Below are 16,941 nucleotides of genomic sequence, written 5' to 3'. Positions count from 1 at the left end.
AGTCTCATGGTAAGGTATCGCCTTCCTCTGTCCCAGTCGTTGGTAAGGGCTATCATGGCATTACTGTTATTTCCAAGGAGAAACATTGAGAGGAGAGGCCTAGATTCCTTTATAAAAGCAACCGTGCCGGAGGGAAAGATTTGCAGAGCGGAGTGTAAAGTGAGGCTTGTGGTTTGAGTTGTCAGAGTCTCAAGGAGAAAAAAGAAATGAATCATTATCATTGACCACGATAGTCACAGCTGGAGGAAGGGACAGGGGAGAAAAAAAAGCAAGGAAAGAGGAAAAGGAAGACCATCTCAGAGTAAAATAGGGGTGGGGGAGGAGGAAGACAGTCTGAGAAATTGGGGGTGGGGTGGGGTTTGATTGCACCAATGCTGGCCACACACAAAAATTTGCCCTTTCCTGGTTGAGATTAAAAGTGACTATGCACGCACACGTATTTATCTGCTGCGTTTCGACTAAGCAGGTAGTGAGGCTCCGTTTTCAGCCCCTTGAAGACCCGCGCAGAGCAGGGAGCTCCCAGGCTGCCCACCTTCTTCTCTCTGGGTCCCCGCAGCTGAGCCCGCAGGAGACGCTACACTGTCCGCGAGTGCCGAGGCTGAGGGCGCAGGCGGAGTCTCCACAGGGGACAGTGACAGCGCGGGGAGGGGAGCCACCAGACCAAGCGACATGTCCAACCTGGGAGCCGACCTGGGAACCAGAGGGCCGGGTTTCGGCCGTGCAAAACGAAACGGAGCGATCTCAGGGAACAGACGCTGGAAGAGGACTGCAGGCCGACTCTTCCCGGTGGACACGGCGGGCTGAGGTGGGAGTCGCGCGTGCTAGTCCGCCCGGTTCCTACCGGCTCAGCCGCGCCTAGCTGGGAGCCGGACGGCCCAGCAGGAGCCCGCGCGAGGCTGCAGTTCCGCCCTCCGTTGCAGGGGGCAGCACGGGCCGGCTGGCTCAGCGGCTGCGGTCCCCGCACCCCTCTTGGCGGCGGCCAGGCGCAGTCCGGCTCGCGGCGCCCTCGCTCATTGGCTGCGGTACGGGCGCTGCCATGTTGGCGGAAGCAGAGACTCCTGTGCGGTGGAAACTGGCGCTGCCCGTGGCCGCCGCGTCGGTCTGCGCAGCCTCCTGCGTCTTCTCCTAGCTTGGGTCTCTGCGCCGAGAGGCGGCGGCCGGCGGAATGGAGAAAAGTAGGATGAACCTGCCCAAAGGGCCGGACACGCTCTGCTTCGACAAGGACGAGTTCATGAAGGTGCGCGCGGCCTCCGCTTCCCCGAGTTGGGCCGTGGGGTGCTCGCCCCCCTGTGCCCTCCGGGGCCCTCTCCTCGAGCTGTGCTCCTGCCTGCGTCCTGGCCCGTGCATGCCCGGTGTCAGGTCCGCGATCGGGACCATGCTGCACTTCGCAGTGAGTCTCTTGGCCTCAGGTTTGGCAGGTGCAGCCTGGAGAAAGCACTTCTGCAAAATCGTGCATGTTAATTGAAAAGGCCTGAAAGTTCTGGGCAAGTGGTTTTGAGCTGAATGTCAAAGCCCCTGTTATTACCCGGCCCTGTTACCATGCAGTGCAGTCAGATTGCCGGTCCTCTTGTCAGATAGAAGTTTGTTGACTTTGGAGCTCAGTAAATGTGTATTGAACAAATCTCTGAAGCCGTGTGTCTACCTAGGGGTCGGATCGGGAAAAAAAAAAACTTAATCTAAAGTTTTGCCTGACATTCATCTAGAGCTTCTCGAATGGAATATTTAAAAGCTTGAAACATTCTTACTGACTGTTGCAGTACAACAAAGCAAACCATTCCCGTTTTCTGAAGCTGCCCTACTTTTCATAAAATGAACTTGGAGTTGGTATGCCGGTTAATTGTAGGACATAAGCTTACAAAAAAGAAATATAAACTGAAAAACATGTCACTGATCATAAAGGTTCATCAGACACAGCCTTAAAAATGCCCAGGCTTTGAGTCAGAGCTAGGAGGAACTTTCCCTACCTATTTGGTGTATCCCTCTGGGTCTGAACTTAAACCATTTAAAAAATATATTTAGTTTCTCAAGGAATGGGATTTTTTTTTTTTTGAGACAGGGCCTCACTCTGTCACCCTAGAGTGAGTGCCGTGGCATCAGCCTAGCTCACAGCAACCTCAAACTCCTGGGCTCAAGCGATCCTACTGCCTCAGCCTCCCGAGTAGCTGGGACTACAGGCATGCGCCACCATGCCCGGCTAATTTTTTTCTATATATTTTTAGTTTTCTGATTAATTTCTTTCTCTTTTTAGTAGAGACGGGGTCTCGCTCTTGCTCAGGCTGGTCTCGAACTCCTGAGCTCAAACAATCCGCCCGCCTCGGCCTCCCAGAGAGCTAGGATTACAGGCATGAGCCACCGCGCCCGGCCAAGGAATGGGATTTTTGACGCCACTTAGTAGCTGGTTTCAGTGTTAAAATGCTAAAACTTTGGCTCATTAGTAGACACCTAAAATTTTAAACAAGTGAGTTAAAATCTCTTATTGTTCTGCCTTTTTTGATGACTTTTCAAGTCATAATTTTTTTTTTTCCTTTTTCAAGGTTGATTAGCCTAGCCCTTTTTGATATTTGCATTCAGATCATATCTCCAAAGCTCTGGTTTTAAACAGGTATTTATATCTGGATCCCTGCAGTGTGACCATATCATTTTTAATATGTGAGACTTATGTACACCCGAGGATAATGCACCTTGTTCTTGTAAGGTGATATTCCTGCTAAACCACTCTAATAAAAAGAAAACTTGAATGAGATGTCCAAAAGAGTACACAGAGTCAACTCACTGATCCAGAAACCCTTTGTTCTACCCCCTGGCTAAGAGACACCCTGAAACCAGAGTAGAAAAAAACAAGTAAGGATACGTGATGGGGAGAGGTGCACTCAAAGAAGGAAGGGCACACGTAGAAATCAGAGCTCTTGTTTTGAATTCAAGAATCTCGGAGTACAGCATAATCTTGTCCATCTTTCAACTTCTTCAGGCTTCCTTCAAGCCCAATAACCAGCATCCTCTCTGACTCACTAGCCCCACCACCTTTCTCACTCTGAGCTGACAGAATGCCTTTGCTAAATACAGCTTCAGGAAGTAGAAATCACAAAATGTAAGTTCTAAAATAGAGATAGGGAGACAGCAAAACTGGGGAAGTGGCTGGAATGCCAGCAGTTTTGTATTCTTTCATGGCTCCTACACCTCTGAATATGCTATACATTTTGTAGTGCAAGTGACAACTTCCTACGCAGAAGAAAATACGTAGAAGGGCTGTTATATATAAAATGTTGTTGATTTTCTAGGTGGAACCTGAAAATCAGGGTTATTCGCAATCTATACTTCCTTTAAAAAGACATTTTATAAGTTATAGTTCTGCAGCAGAAAGGATGGGTGGAGTGCTTGCTGTACAGCTTGTATTTCTGCTTATGTCTCAGTCCACATATTTTGTAATTGGATAGGTTTTGTGCACATGAGAAGGTTAAGATAGCAGGTTTACATTAAGAGAGTTGAGATTGCTTGAAATCCAGATAGTTGGTGGGAAACTGTCATTAGGTTGTCAAAGATGACGAGGGCATGCTAGTGCAATGGTAGCAGTTGTTCAGCGGGCATTCATTGATCACCTACTGTGTGCCAGCCAGCAATCTAGACATGAAGGTACAATGATAAATAAGATAAAGTTTTGGCTCTTGAGCATGGGTATAGGAAGAATGTGTGAGTTGAGAAACTGAACTTAGTCCAAAGGGGCTGGAGTATGGAGGAATGGCCAGGAATAAGTTAGGGGAGGCAAATAGGGTGGGGCTGCAAGTTGTAATGGTCCTTGTGTACTATACGGAGGGGTTTGTGCTTAATGTAGTTATTCATTGTGGAGTTAGAGTCAAGTCGAAAGTGGAAAATTACACGGTCATATCAGTTGCATTATATAGGTGGCTACTAAAAAGTTATTTCAATCGTCCTTATGAGATCTGCAAAATATAGAGGAGGGCACAGGTTTGTGAAAGATGTAAATGATCAAAAAGCAGGAGTAGCAAATGGAGGAATCACTGGTGCGGGATTGGTGGTGGCATCAAACTGTTTGCTTTGTCAGCTTAAAAAAAGTACAAACACCCTTAGAGAGGGTGGGCAGCCAACTAATAGATGAAATGGGACATCAGATATTAGTAGTAGGAGAGAGAAGGTGGTGTGCTAACAAGGATAAATTAGACCTACTTACCTAGGTGTGCTGTTGAAATCACATCCTTCCCTTCTATCTTGGTGTGTGACTTCAGCTTCTGTTTTACAGAAAAAATAGAGGCCATCAGGCAGGAGCTCCTTCATCTAGGTGACAACAACCCCATTCTAGCCTTTGTACCTGCTCTTGCCATCCCTTTGCCTGTTGTGTAGGGGGCTTTCCTTTCTCCTGAGGTCTGTCTCCCAGGCGTGGATCCTATGCCCTGTCACCTTCTCAGGACCCTGTTGTTCTCTGCCCCTCCACACTCCTTCCCATTGGCTTTCGGACACACTTCTGTTGTAGTCTCTTCCACTTGATCCTCCCACTAACAGCTATTGCCCCGTCGCTCTCTTCCATCTCACAGCCACATGCTCCAGAGTTATCTTTACTTTCTCTCCTTTCACTCTTGAACTCACTTCCTTCTGGCTTCTGGCCCCATCATTCCAGCAAACAGTTCTCACCAAAGTTAGCTAGATGTAAGTCAGTTCAGACTTTTTCTGTTTCCTTCCTTAACCATTTAGCTGACCAAATGCTCTCTTCATTTGTTTTCTGAGACCCACGCTTTCTAGTTTTCTTTTTACTTTTCTGGTCTCCTTGTCTCTTTTGCATAATCATTCTCCTTATAGCCATTTAGTGGCTGATTATGGTCACAGTCGCATGTCCTCTCCTTTTCACACACTGTACACTTTCACTGGGTGACCCACTCCATGACCACCTATAGGCAGGCAACACAGATTCATGTCTCTGGCCCAAATGTCTCCTGATCTCTAGTCTTATGAACTCAATTTCTTGACATCTCTTGGATATCTCTGTGGCACTTCAAACTCAGCATGCTTAAAACTGAATTTGTGGGGAAAAAAAAAAAACTGAGCCACCTCCCCTCAAACCCAGCTCTCTTCTAGTGTTGCCTATCTCAGTAAATGCTCCACCATCCATCTAGTTGTGAATCAGAAAACCAGGCACCATCCTTGATAATGCCTCTCTCCTTAACCTTTCCCAAACCCAATCTATTACCAAGCCCTGTGATTTTACTTCTTAAATATCTCTTGGATCCATCTACTTCTCTCCCTCCCTCTTTTCCTGTCTTCTAAGTTATCACTATTTCTGGCCATTATCCTCTAATGGCTTCTTACCACTCTCCTAGCATCCGTTCTTGCCTTTTTCTAGTCCACGTTCTACGTTGCAAGCAGGGTGCTCTCTTCAAAGTGCACATCTAATCTTGTGTGTAACAGATGGCTGGTCAGACTCAGCCTGGTCATGAGAAAACATTTTCCAAAACATCTGAAGTTTCCCAAAGCAGCTCATTGCATTGATGCGTAGTTTCTATGGATATGCAGTTTGTTTCTATGCTGAGTCAAAAGTCTGCCTGCATTGAACTTCTGTTCATCAGTTCCTTTCTAGAAGCCCACCTCTTAGTGGCCTTGTTGACCCTCTGGGTTGGGACATAATGCCTTATTAACGAAAGTAGAAATTGGGAGCCTCCTTCTGGTCAGCATCCGCAATGTTAATGAACTATTAGGAGATAAACTAAAGTAGTACCTCCTTATCCACGGTTGGTTTCGCTTTCTGAGGTTTCAGTTACCTGGGATCAGCCTAAGTTGGAAAACATTAAATTGAAAATTCCAGAAATAAACAATTCCTAAGTTTTAAATTTTACACTGTTTTGAGTGGAACAGGGTTCGAGGGGAGCGCTCCAGGGATGTTTTTGCCCACATGCTTTTCTCTGAGGTAGGATGCTTTTCCCACAGTTTTCCCCATGGCTAGCTCTTTTCTGTCATTTAGATCTCAGCTCAGATGTCACCTTGTAAGAATCTTCCCTGGTCATCCAGGTGAAAGTACCTCCTTGTTGTCACTCACTTTCAGTGTCCCGTTTTATTTTCTTTGTTCATCAATATCGTGTCTATTTGTTTTCATGTTTATTTTCTCATTTCTCCATTAGAATATATGCTCCTTGAGAACAAGGCCCTTGTCTTTGCTTTTCATTCCTCTATCCTGAGTTCTTTTAGCAGTGCCTGAGTCAACATAGTGAGTATTTAAATAATGTTTATTGAATATACAGGGCATGTACTCATCTCTGTCCTTTGGTCTTGAAGAATGTTTCAAAACACACACACACACACACACACACAAGAGCTCATGCTAATTTTTAAACCCCAATTTAGTGCAGAGATTAGCACTTAATATTTTGTATTCACTTTCGTCTCAATGAGATTGAACATGTTTTGAGGGCAGAGATCATGTCTTTAGCTTGGTGTTCTCCCTGCGTAGAACCTTCCATTATCGTGAATACAGAATGATGACGCCAGGGGGATCTGGGTTCTGTCCTGGCTGCAGTAGCTAGTGAGTTTATAATTCAATATATTTGGCATTCAGCATGAGGCAGTTTGGAGGATTTTGATCTTCTGTTGATCTTTGAAATTTTTTCAATGTTAAAAATACTGATATTTGGGTCTCAGGCAAGCTTTAAATGATTAATCCCCAAGTTCTCTTGTATTAGTCATTGTTTGCCATCCCTGAATGCAGCAAGTTATTAAAGCACCTATACTTTTAAACTTTGGTTTTAAATTTGATTGGTCACTGCTATTCTAGTTAATGGTTTTTAAATTGTTTGCAACTGGTCTGTTTTGCTGACTTATTTTCCTGTATTCCAGTGCCTCTTGTGATTTGTTGATCAACTTCTGGCTTTCCTGGGGATTTGTACAAACTGAGTTTAAAGTTTATTTAGAAAGGCAAAAGACCCAGAATACCCAATACAACACTGAGGAAGAAAAGCAGATTCAGAGGAGGAACACTACACAACCTCAAGACTGACCATGAAAGCTATGATAATTAAGACAGAGTGGTATTGGTGAAAAAATAGACACTTCAGTGGAACAGAATAAAGAGTTCAAAATTAGATCTACACAGAGATAGCCAGCTGATCTTTGACAAAAGAGCAAAGGCAATACAATGGAGAAAAGACAGGCTTCAACAAACGGTGGTGGAACAACTGGACATACCACATGTAAAAAAATGAATACAGACATAGACCTTTCACATCTTTCACAAAAATTAATTCAGAATGACTCATAGACCTAAATTTAAAACATGAAACTATAAAACTTCTAGAAGGTAACATAGGAGAAAATCTAGGTGACCTTGGATCCTGCAACCTTACTATAAGCACTTACTAGTTCCAGGACTTTTTTTGTTGTTTCTTTGGGATTTTTCTACATCATCACATCATCTGAGAGCAAAGAAAGTTTTATTTGTTCCTTCTCAATCAATATAGCTTTTATATCCTTTTCTTGTCATATTTCATTAGTTTGGAGTTCCAGCATGATTTTGAATAGGAGTGGTGAGAGAGGACATCCTTACCCTCTTCCCCCATCATAGGGGGAAAGCTTCTAGTTTCTCACTATTAATGTGATGTTAGCTATGGGGTTTTTGTGGATGTTCTTTGTCAAGTTGAGAAGTTCCCCTCTAGTCCTAATTTTCTGAAGGTTTTTAGCATGAACGGGTGTGGATTTTGTCAAATGTTGCTTCTGTATCTATTAATGTGATTCTGTTGTTCTGCTGATGTGGTAGATTACATTAATAAATTTTCTATTGTTGAACCAGCTTTACATATCTGGGAGTTTGTGGGAATAAATCCCATATGGTTATGGTGTGTGTTTTTTTAATACATTGTTGGGTTTAATTTGCTATATTTTGTTGAGGATTTTTGCATCTATGTTCATGGGAAATATTGGTTTATAGTTTTCCTTTCCTGCAATATCTTTTTTTGGTTTTGGTATCAGGACATTACTGGCATCATAGAATAAGTTAGGAAGTGTTCCCTCTGCTTCTGTTTTCTGGGGGGAGATTGTAGAATTATATAATTTCTTGTAATTGTATAATTTATTCCTTAAATCTTTGGTCAATTTCACTAGTGGCCATGGGATCAGTAGTGATGGCCCCTCTTTCACCTGATATTAATGGTTTATTTTTTTTCTTGTTTTTCCTGGCTAGAGGTTTATCAATTTTATTGATCTTTTCAAATTACCAGCTTTTGGTTTCATTGATGTTTCTCTGTTAATTTCCTAGTTTTAATTTCATTGATTTGTGCTCTGATTTTTATTTTTTCCTGATGATATAGATTTAATTTACTCTTTTTTTTCCTAGCTTTGTAAGGTAGAAGCTTAGATTATTGATTTTAGATCTTCTTTTCTAATATTTGCTTTCAGTGCTGTATTTTCCCTTTAAGCACTGTTTTTGCTGCATCCCACATATTTTGCTAAGTTGTATTTTTATTTTTACTTAGTTCAAAATATCTTTTGTTTTCTCTCGAGGCTTTTTTTTGGTCTCATTTGTTATTTAGAAGTGTATTTAATCTCCCAAGTATGGGGTGGGGGAGGGGTTTGTAGATATCTTTCTATTATTTATTTCTATTTTTATTTTTTTAAATGTAAAGTGTTTTTTATGGTCCAGAATGGGTTATACCTTGGTGAATATTCCATGTGAGCTTGAGAGGAAAGTGTATTCTGTTTCTGTTGGATGAAGTAGTTTATAGATTTTCATCATATTCAGTTGATTGATGGTGCTGTTGAGTTCAACTGTATCCTTACCTATTTTCTGCCTGCTGCGTCTGTCCATTTTTGATAGAGGAATGTGGAAGCCTCTAACCATAATAGTGGATTCATCTGTTTCTTGCAGTTCTATCAGTTTTTGCCTCATGTATTTTGATGCTTTGTTGTTAGGCACGTACACATTAAGAATTGTTAGGTCTTCTTAGAGAATTAATTAATTTGACTCCTTTATTGTGATGTAATGCTCCTCTTTAATAATTTTCCTTGCTCTGAAATCTGTTTTATCTAAAATTAATATGGCTACTGTGGCTTTTCAGTTACTGTTACCTTAGAATTTTTAATGCATCTGAATATTTAATTGGTAATATTTAAGTTTTTTCTTTTTTAAAAAATTGAGGTACATTCACATAACATAAAATTCAGCATTTTAGAGTGTACATTTCACTTGTTTTTAGTGTATTTACTGTGTTGTGCAACCATCACCACTATCTAATTCCAGAATATTTCCATCATTCTAAAAAGAAACCTTGTACCTATTAACAGTTAGTTCCAATTTTTCCTTCCCACCATTCCCTGGCAACCACTAATCTACTTTCTGTCTTTTTGGATTTACCTACTCTGGACCTATTCATATAAATGGAATAATACAGTATGTGTATGGTTTTCTTCACTTAGTGTAATGTTTTCATAGTTCACCCATGTGGTAGCATGTAACAGTGCTTTATTCCTTTTTATGGCTGAATAATACTCCATTATGTAGATATACCACATTTTGTTTATCTCTTCATCAGTTGATGGCCATATGAGTTTTCTTCCTATTTTTTGGCTGTTATAAGTCACGCAGCTATGAACATTCATGTACAAGTTTTCAGCTCTATCAGGTATACCTCGGAGTGGAATTGCTAGGTAATTCTATGTTTAACTTTTTGAGGAACTGTCAAACTGTTTTCCATATTGGCCGCACCATTTTACATTCTTACCAGCAATGTATGAGGTGTCCAGTTTCTCTATATCTTCACCAACACATTATTTTCTGCTTCCCCCTGCCCCCCCCCTTTTTTTTTACTATAGCCATCCTAATGGGTGTGAGATGTTATCTCATTGTGGTTTTGATTTACATTTCCCTAATGACTAATGATGTTGAGCATCTTTTCATGTGTCTGTTGGCCATTTGTATATCATATTTCTTTGGAGAAATGTCTATACAAATCCTTTGCCCAGGCTGGGCATGGTGGCTCACGCCTGTAATCCTAGCACTCTGGAAGGCTGAGTAGGAGGATTGCTTGAGGTCAGGAGTTCAAGACCAGCCTGAGCAAGAGCGAGACCCTGTCTCTACTAAAAATAGAAAAATTACCCATGTGTGGTGGTGTGCACCTGCAGTCCCAGCTACTCAGGAGGCTGAGACAGGAGGATTGCCTGAGCTGAGGTAGTTTGAGGTTGCTGTAAGCTAGGCTGACGCCGCAGCACTCTAGCCCAGGTGACAGAGTGAGACTCTGTCTCAAAAAAAAAAAAAAAAAAAAAATCCTTTGCCTATCTTTAAGTTGGGTTATTTGTCTTTTTCTTGTTGAGTTTTAAGAGTTTTATGTATGTTAAACCCTTGTCAGATACACGATTTGAAAATATTTTCTCCCGTCTGTATGTTTTCCTTTTATTTTCTTAATACTGTCCTTTTATGCACTAAAGTTTTTAAGTTCAATTTATCTATTGTTTCTTTGATTACTTATGCTTTTGGTGTCATATCTAAGAAACCATTGCCCAAGGTCATGCAGATTTTCACCTTTGTTTTCCTTCTAAGAGTTTTATAGTTCTTATAGTTAAATCTTTGATCCATTTTGAGTTAAATTTTTTGTATGTGGTGTGAAGTTGGTGTCCAGATTCATTGGTTTGCATGTGGATATCCATTTGCCCCATCACCATTTCTTTCCCCATTGAATGGTCTTGGCACCCTGGTCAAAAATCATTTGACCATAACTATATTGGTTTTAAGTTCTTTTTAAATGTTTGCTGGATCTACAGTATAAAAAATAGTTATGGCAAATGAATAAGTTTATGTTGTTATAAGCCATTGTGAGTTTGGCGCTGTTGTCACAGCAAAAGCTGCCTGATGTAGGTGTCCTAAGTAACTTAGTTCTTATGCTATGCAACATATGTTTACCTGAGAACAAATATGTAATTGGCAAGTTGAGTACTACTATTAACTAACAGTATTTGTTCACTGGAGCTGGGATATACAATTTAGAATGGCTTCCTGAAGTTCAGATCCAGACAGAACTTCCAGGAATATTTAACTGAGGTAGGTAAAGTGATCTTGCCTTAAGTCTTACAGCTGGTTAGGATCAAGGTTGGGATTATAAACCGAGTCCTGCTCCCATGTTCTTTCTGTGATGTGCTATGTAAATGTGAATATGAGGTGTTATCTGGGGGAGTCGCAAGGAGCAAAATGGCCTGGCTGACTCTGGCCACAGACGAAGAAGTAGATGGTTTTTCAGTAGGTGGCTGTGAAATTATGGATTGGCAAGAGGTCTTCTTATCTGACCTTATCAAAGCAGGTATTTGGTTGGTTAACTAAAACCGTTAGACAAGTACTCTTGTACATTTCTTTTCCATTGATGTGGTGCCAAGCTCTTTTCTCTGAAATATTGACATGCTCATTAAATTTCCATATTGTCCTCTTTGCATCCAGTTTGTTTCTTTCATTTGAATGAGAACCTGAAGACATTTCCAAAGAATCTGGTTGTAGAATCCTTCTAGATTTGTGTTGTCCTCCCAGGTTCATGGTTATCTCATTCATGTCTAAGTCAGCAAAAATTTTCTTAGCGATTTGTCTGTGTCAGATATTTCCAAAGCATCCGCCTTAGTTTTCATAAAAAACAATTATCTTGTTTCCATTCATATTTCATTAGTTTATACAATGTTTAATAAAATTATGTAATTATGATAGTAAGTTCAAGTGGCCCGAACAAGTTTGGAAATCATCACAGCTGATTCTTGGTGTCCAAACAGCTCAATTAGCAAGAGTAAGAGTCACAGGAGAAGTAAACAGCCGTGTGCTAGCTACAAGCGTGTCAGCCTACCAGGGGCATTGAATCGCTGTAAAGGGGAAGCAGAAAGCGTGGCTAATCCTCTGAGAACAATACTTCGAAATTGCTTAAGCAAGCTTCTGAACAGCTGTTCAAATGGAATACTCAAAATCTATATAAAATGTTAATGCACATTTGTATGTATTATGAAAAGACATCCAAGGTGTATTGTTATATGAGGAAAAGCAGTTTACACAACAGCACGAGTATTAAGATTCGGGGTGTGTGTGTGTGTGTGTGTGTGTGTGTGTGTGTACACGTAAAAAGTCTGGAGGGATGTGACTCACAGTGTTAAATAGAGAAAAAATATATAAATAGTGCTTATGTCTACAGCATGAAAGTTTGGGTGATTTTTTACTTTCTTTTATATAATTCTTTGTTGCTTGAAAGTTTTATATTGAACATTTATTCCTTAAAATTAAGGGGGGAAAAAAGCTGTTTCTATTTTGAGAAAAGCCTGATTGAAATGTGTCATTTTGAAAAATAAATTCACTTGTAGAATTTAGGCAACAAAAGAGAGTGTTCTGGTTGGGGCCACTCTTCATGTTGCGTTTATAAAGTGAAAAAGCACCTTTATGTTATCGTGTGTAATGAAAGGTCCTTTCTTCCTGCAGCAATATAGCATTGTAAATTATTAGAATGGGCCTCCTCCTCTCTTATTCTTTCTCTCATTTTATTTTTATATGTAATATGATATCATTGCAATTTTTTTCTTTCCTGGTTTTATTTTTCAGGAAGATTTCGATGTCGATCATTTTGTGTCTGACTGTAGGAAGCGAGTCCAGTTGGAAGAACTGAGAGATGACCTGGAACTCTACTATAAACTTCTTAAAACAGCCATGGTCGAACTCATCAATAAGGATTATGCAGATTTTGTCAACCTTTCAACAAACTTGGTAAACCTTAAATCCATGATTCCTACATTTGCACACACACAGTTTTTCTCTCACTCATATTTATTTTTAAAAGTGCTGAATGTTTTTCGAAATCTTTCAGTTGATTTCCCCCCAGAAATTTGAAGAGATCATTAATCTTATTAATAAAAGAACCAAACTTTCTAGGTATACATTTTTGTATTCAGTTTTTACTCATTTAAGGCTGTTTGTAGCTTGCATATTTTTTGAAGTTGGTATTATTGAAGGAACATTGGCCAATATTGATCTTTAGGAGGCTTGGTTTTATAAAATTTAATAATCTGTCATGAACATATAAGTTGTTTGTAAAAGTAGTTTAGAAGTGCTTGAGCTTTAATACTCCTAAACTTTGCCTTTTAGTCTTCTTATTCATATTTTATTTTGCTTTTAAATCTGTCCAAAGTAGTAAGAAAGTAGCCATCTCTATGGGAATTTTAAGAAGCATTTAAATTAATGAGCCATATTTGCTTTTGGGAAATGCACTACTAAGGTAAATGCTCCAGTAGGATTAGAAACCCAGAAAATTTTATTTCCATTCTGTTTACTTTGCATTTTTCTCAAGAGTTGTAATGTTTAGGAGAGAGATAATCCATCAGAATTTCACATTAGCTAGTTGACTGTCACAAATTATAGACAGCTATTCACCTCCAGTTAAAATTTTTCAAAATCATTAAAAATTTTCATCAAAGACAAATTGTGCATAAAGAAGTTTTCATTTATAATGACTTCCCTCATTTTTATAGTTTTCATGTATTATCAACAGGTTTTTTCATAGTCTATCAACACTATAGCAAAATAACATTTATTTAGTTACTTAGCAATATTTGGTTGTGCATTTTTCTTGTGCAGAAAGAATAACCCAAGTTTAGTTCTGCTTTGATCATTAAGTAGATACTTCATTGTGATGTGTTTGTGCCAACTTGATTTTTGCCTTTAGGTTGGCATGGACAAAGCCCTCAACCAGCTTTCTGTGCCTTTGGGACAATTACGAGAAGAGGTTCTGGTGAGTTCCCCAAATAACATTAAATAATTTACCATAAAGCATGATATGCTTGTTTGCCTCCTGCAAGAAGAATTCCTTTAATCTGTTAGGCTGTTGTTTGTTTGTTTTTTGAATGGTTAGTAATTACCATACTCACCGCCAAAAAAGTTGTGAATGATTCTGTATTTTTTGCATGTGATGCCACAACCCAAAAGACATGTTTGATTTGAAGATGACAGATTTTCAGAGTAGACAGCTCTAAAATGTGGAGGGAAGAGAAGACGACTATTTGAAAATTCAACTTGTTAGTGCCACCTCACTCGTATGTAGGTAGTCACCAACTTAGGAATGGCTTATATTTTAAAAACTTGTAGTTTTACAAGTATTTTCCCAAATCATATTTTATGTGTGGGTAGGTTCCTAGACCAATCCTCAAAAGGTCTTTAATCCCTAATGTAACTGAAGTATAATATAAAATTAATGTAATATCTAATAAGCATTGTATTTTAATGTTTCTCTGAGATAATGCCTGCTATGGGAATGGGACTCCCCACCTCTAAGCCACTGGGGACAGGGATTCCATCTGGATAACATTGCTGGGGGGAGGGGAGTTCTGGCATCATTTCCAATGGAAAACTGTGCTACCCACCCTGTCCTCTCCCCACTGGCCCCGGCCCCAGGTCTGCGTCAGCTCCCTGAGCATTGATGAACTGCCGTAAACTTGGCGCACTGCATCGTCATTACATGTGTAAGTCACCACTGCCTCATTCGCAGCTCGAGTGGCCTTACGTCCCTAGCCCCTAAGACAGTGCCTGGCACATAATAGGCTCACGGTAAATGACAGAGTAAACATTCAGTGCATGTATAGTGCTGAAAAAAAGGTAAAATAACAGAAATGTCAGTGCTTTGAAGTCCACAGAAGGAGTAGGCAAGAAATAATTTGTGAAAGAGAGAAGTGTTGATGCTGTGTCTAGAACTAGCAAATATTTTCAAATGTTTACATCTTGTTTTGATTTTTTTAAAAAACTTGTTAAAGTAGTTTTCCTTGGAATGGAAGGGAAGTGGTTTTTGTGGTTCGCTGTTGGATTTCACCTTAGCCTCTGCATGGCTGGCGTGGCCATCATGGCTTCCCTGCCTTCTTTTTAGTGTACCTCTTCCTCCCCCCGCCATGGAGATAGGGTATTTCCTGAGCCTCAGCCTTCAGCCTTCCACCCTCCTCTCTAAACCCTCGTTTGTGGAAGTGGCTGCACTGTCCTGACTCCTGCTGACTCTGTGGACTACTCACAGCCACAGGCTCTGGTCTTACCTTGCCACCTGCTAGCATCATGTCCACTCCCTTTTCCCACACCTATCTTTATAGCTGCTTTTTTTCTTTTTCTTTTTTTTTTTTTGAGACAGAGTCTCACTCCGTTGCCCTGGTTAGAGTGAGTGCCATGGCGTCAGCCTAGCTCACAGCAACCTCAAACTCCTGGGCTCAAGTGATCCTACTGCCCCAGCCTCCTGGGACTACAGGCATGTGCCACCATGCCCGGCTAATTTTTTCTATATATTTTTGGTTGTCCGATTAATTTCTTTCTAATTTTAGTAGAGACGGGGTCTCGCTCTTGCTCAGGCTGGTCTCAAACTCCTGAGCTCAAGCAATCCGCCCGCCTCGGCCTCCCAGAGAGCTAGGATTACAGGCGTGAGCCACTGCGCCGGCCTATAGCTGCTTTTTTTCTAATTGGTTTATCCATAGACCTGACCTGCCCTTTTTGACTTCCAACTTATGAAGCTACTCTATGAGGTTCTAAGATCATTGCAGGGTGAGACTGTTTCTGTCTCGGTCATCATTGTATCCTCATTGGCTTGCACAATAGCTGACAGTTAACAGGTATCTCATAACACTTGTTGAATGTATAAATTCACTTTTCTGCAGAGTTTTTGTGATTTGTCCAGTTTATTCTGTTGTTTCCATTACCTTCATTTTGTCCCTAATTTCTAATTATCTCATACTTGGCTTAATTTATTAGCTTCTGGATGTATTTCTCCACCTGTGACCTCTCCCTTTTCCTGGCCATTCTCTTCCTGACTTCTTGATTCCTAATTTTCCCAAAACAACATTTTCATCATGATATATTAGTCCTTAAAACATGTAGAATTAGATTCTAGTCTGAAGACCTTATCTGGGCAAAGTTCTCCTAAATTGACCCCTTCCTATTTATTCTACTTTTCTCTAAAATGAAGCCTGCAGTGCACGCAGATGTATGCGTCACTGGCCCTGAGTATGTCGTACCAGTTCTGTCTTCCTACCTTTTGTCTTGTAATATCTTCTGTCTGTTGGTGTCCACGGATTTTTAAAGTCTACCTCAAGTCCTGTTCCCTGTGCCAGATGGCCCTGTACTTTGACTCAAGTTATCCTTTCTCTACCCTGATCACCTGTGATGCTCGTTGTGTATGTATTAATTTTCTTTTGGCAGTTAATCCTGTGTGACCATGGCTTTATATGTCATTTTGCCCCTAAATCATGAGTACCCTAAATAGCAATTGTGTCTAATATTTTGTAATTTTGTCAAGATCTGTATAATAATGGCCCACAGATATTAAGTCCTGTGGAATTGACATAAATGTGTACATTTCATAATGTTACAAAGCAATTTTTGCAGTACAGTTTTTGTTTTTTTTTTTTTTTTAATTCTTTAAAGAGTCTTAGATCCTCTGTCAGTGAAGGAATTCGGGCAGTAGATGAACGAATGTCTAAACAAGAGGACATTAGGAAAAAAAAGGTATGCTCAGGTATTATATTAAAGCATTAACTCACTCTAGCACCTTGTAGTAACGATCACGCTTAGACATATGATCTGATTTCCTCTTCCTGGTACCTTTACAGAGAGGAGTGTGATGTCTGTCTTTTACATTTAGAGATCAGTAGCTCAGCAAGGCTAGTGAGGGGCACAACCCGGTCTTCTCACTCCTGGTCTGATTAAAGTTTTATAAACAAGAGGGATGGGGCAAAGTAATTAATTTTTTTGAAAAAGGCAAAGAAAATCGTGTATTCTTCTTGTGCTTTATTTATGGTAGCATGAACATTTTTAAAGAAAGCTATAGATTTCTGATGTCACATGCTGGCTAAAATCCCCTCCTCACGTCTGCTGATATCTTCAGTCTCCTTATCTATTTGAAATAAGAAGACAGAATCTTAGAGGTACCTGAGTGGTCACTAAATTAAAATTCCTCTTCTAGAGAAGAAACAGTAATA

At 40.3% G+C, this 16,941-nt stretch overlaps 1 protein-coding gene across 4 annotated transcripts in view; it reads left to right on the top strand.

The window, feature by feature from the left end:
* The first annotated feature begins 647 nt into the window (after positions 1-647).
* COG2 (component of oligomeric golgi complex 2) overlaps positions 648-16,941 on the top strand; it is a 46,589-nt gene continuing 30,295 nt past the window's right edge. Inside the window, exons 1-4 of one of the 4 annotated variants that reach the window (XM_012660342.1) lie at positions 648-805; positions 12,545-12,706; positions 13,662-13,727; positions 16,388-16,468. In XM_012660342.1, coding sequence (XP_012515796.1) covers positions 12,650-12,706; positions 13,662-13,727; positions 16,388-16,468 — 204 coding nt within the window. In that variant the 5' untranslated portion in view covers positions 648-805; positions 12,545-12,649. Of the gene's footprint in view, positions 806-1,011; positions 1,238-12,544; positions 12,707-13,661; positions 13,728-16,387; positions 16,469-16,941 lie in introns of those variants that run through there. The other 3 variants (XM_012660339.1, XM_012660343.1, XM_012660341.1) reach the window with 3 other exon arrangements.

The sequence above is a fragment of the Propithecus coquereli genome, unplaced genomic scaffold, assembly GCF_000956105.1.
Source record: "Propithecus coquereli isolate 6110/MARCELLA unplaced genomic scaffold, Pcoq_1.0 Scaffold66, whole genome shotgun sequence".
NCBI classification, from domain to species: Eukaryota; Metazoa; Chordata; class Mammalia; order Primates; family Indriidae; genus Propithecus; species Propithecus coquereli.
Note: the sequence above shows the minus strand (reverse complement) of the source record. Positions and strands in the feature narration are given on the sequence as shown.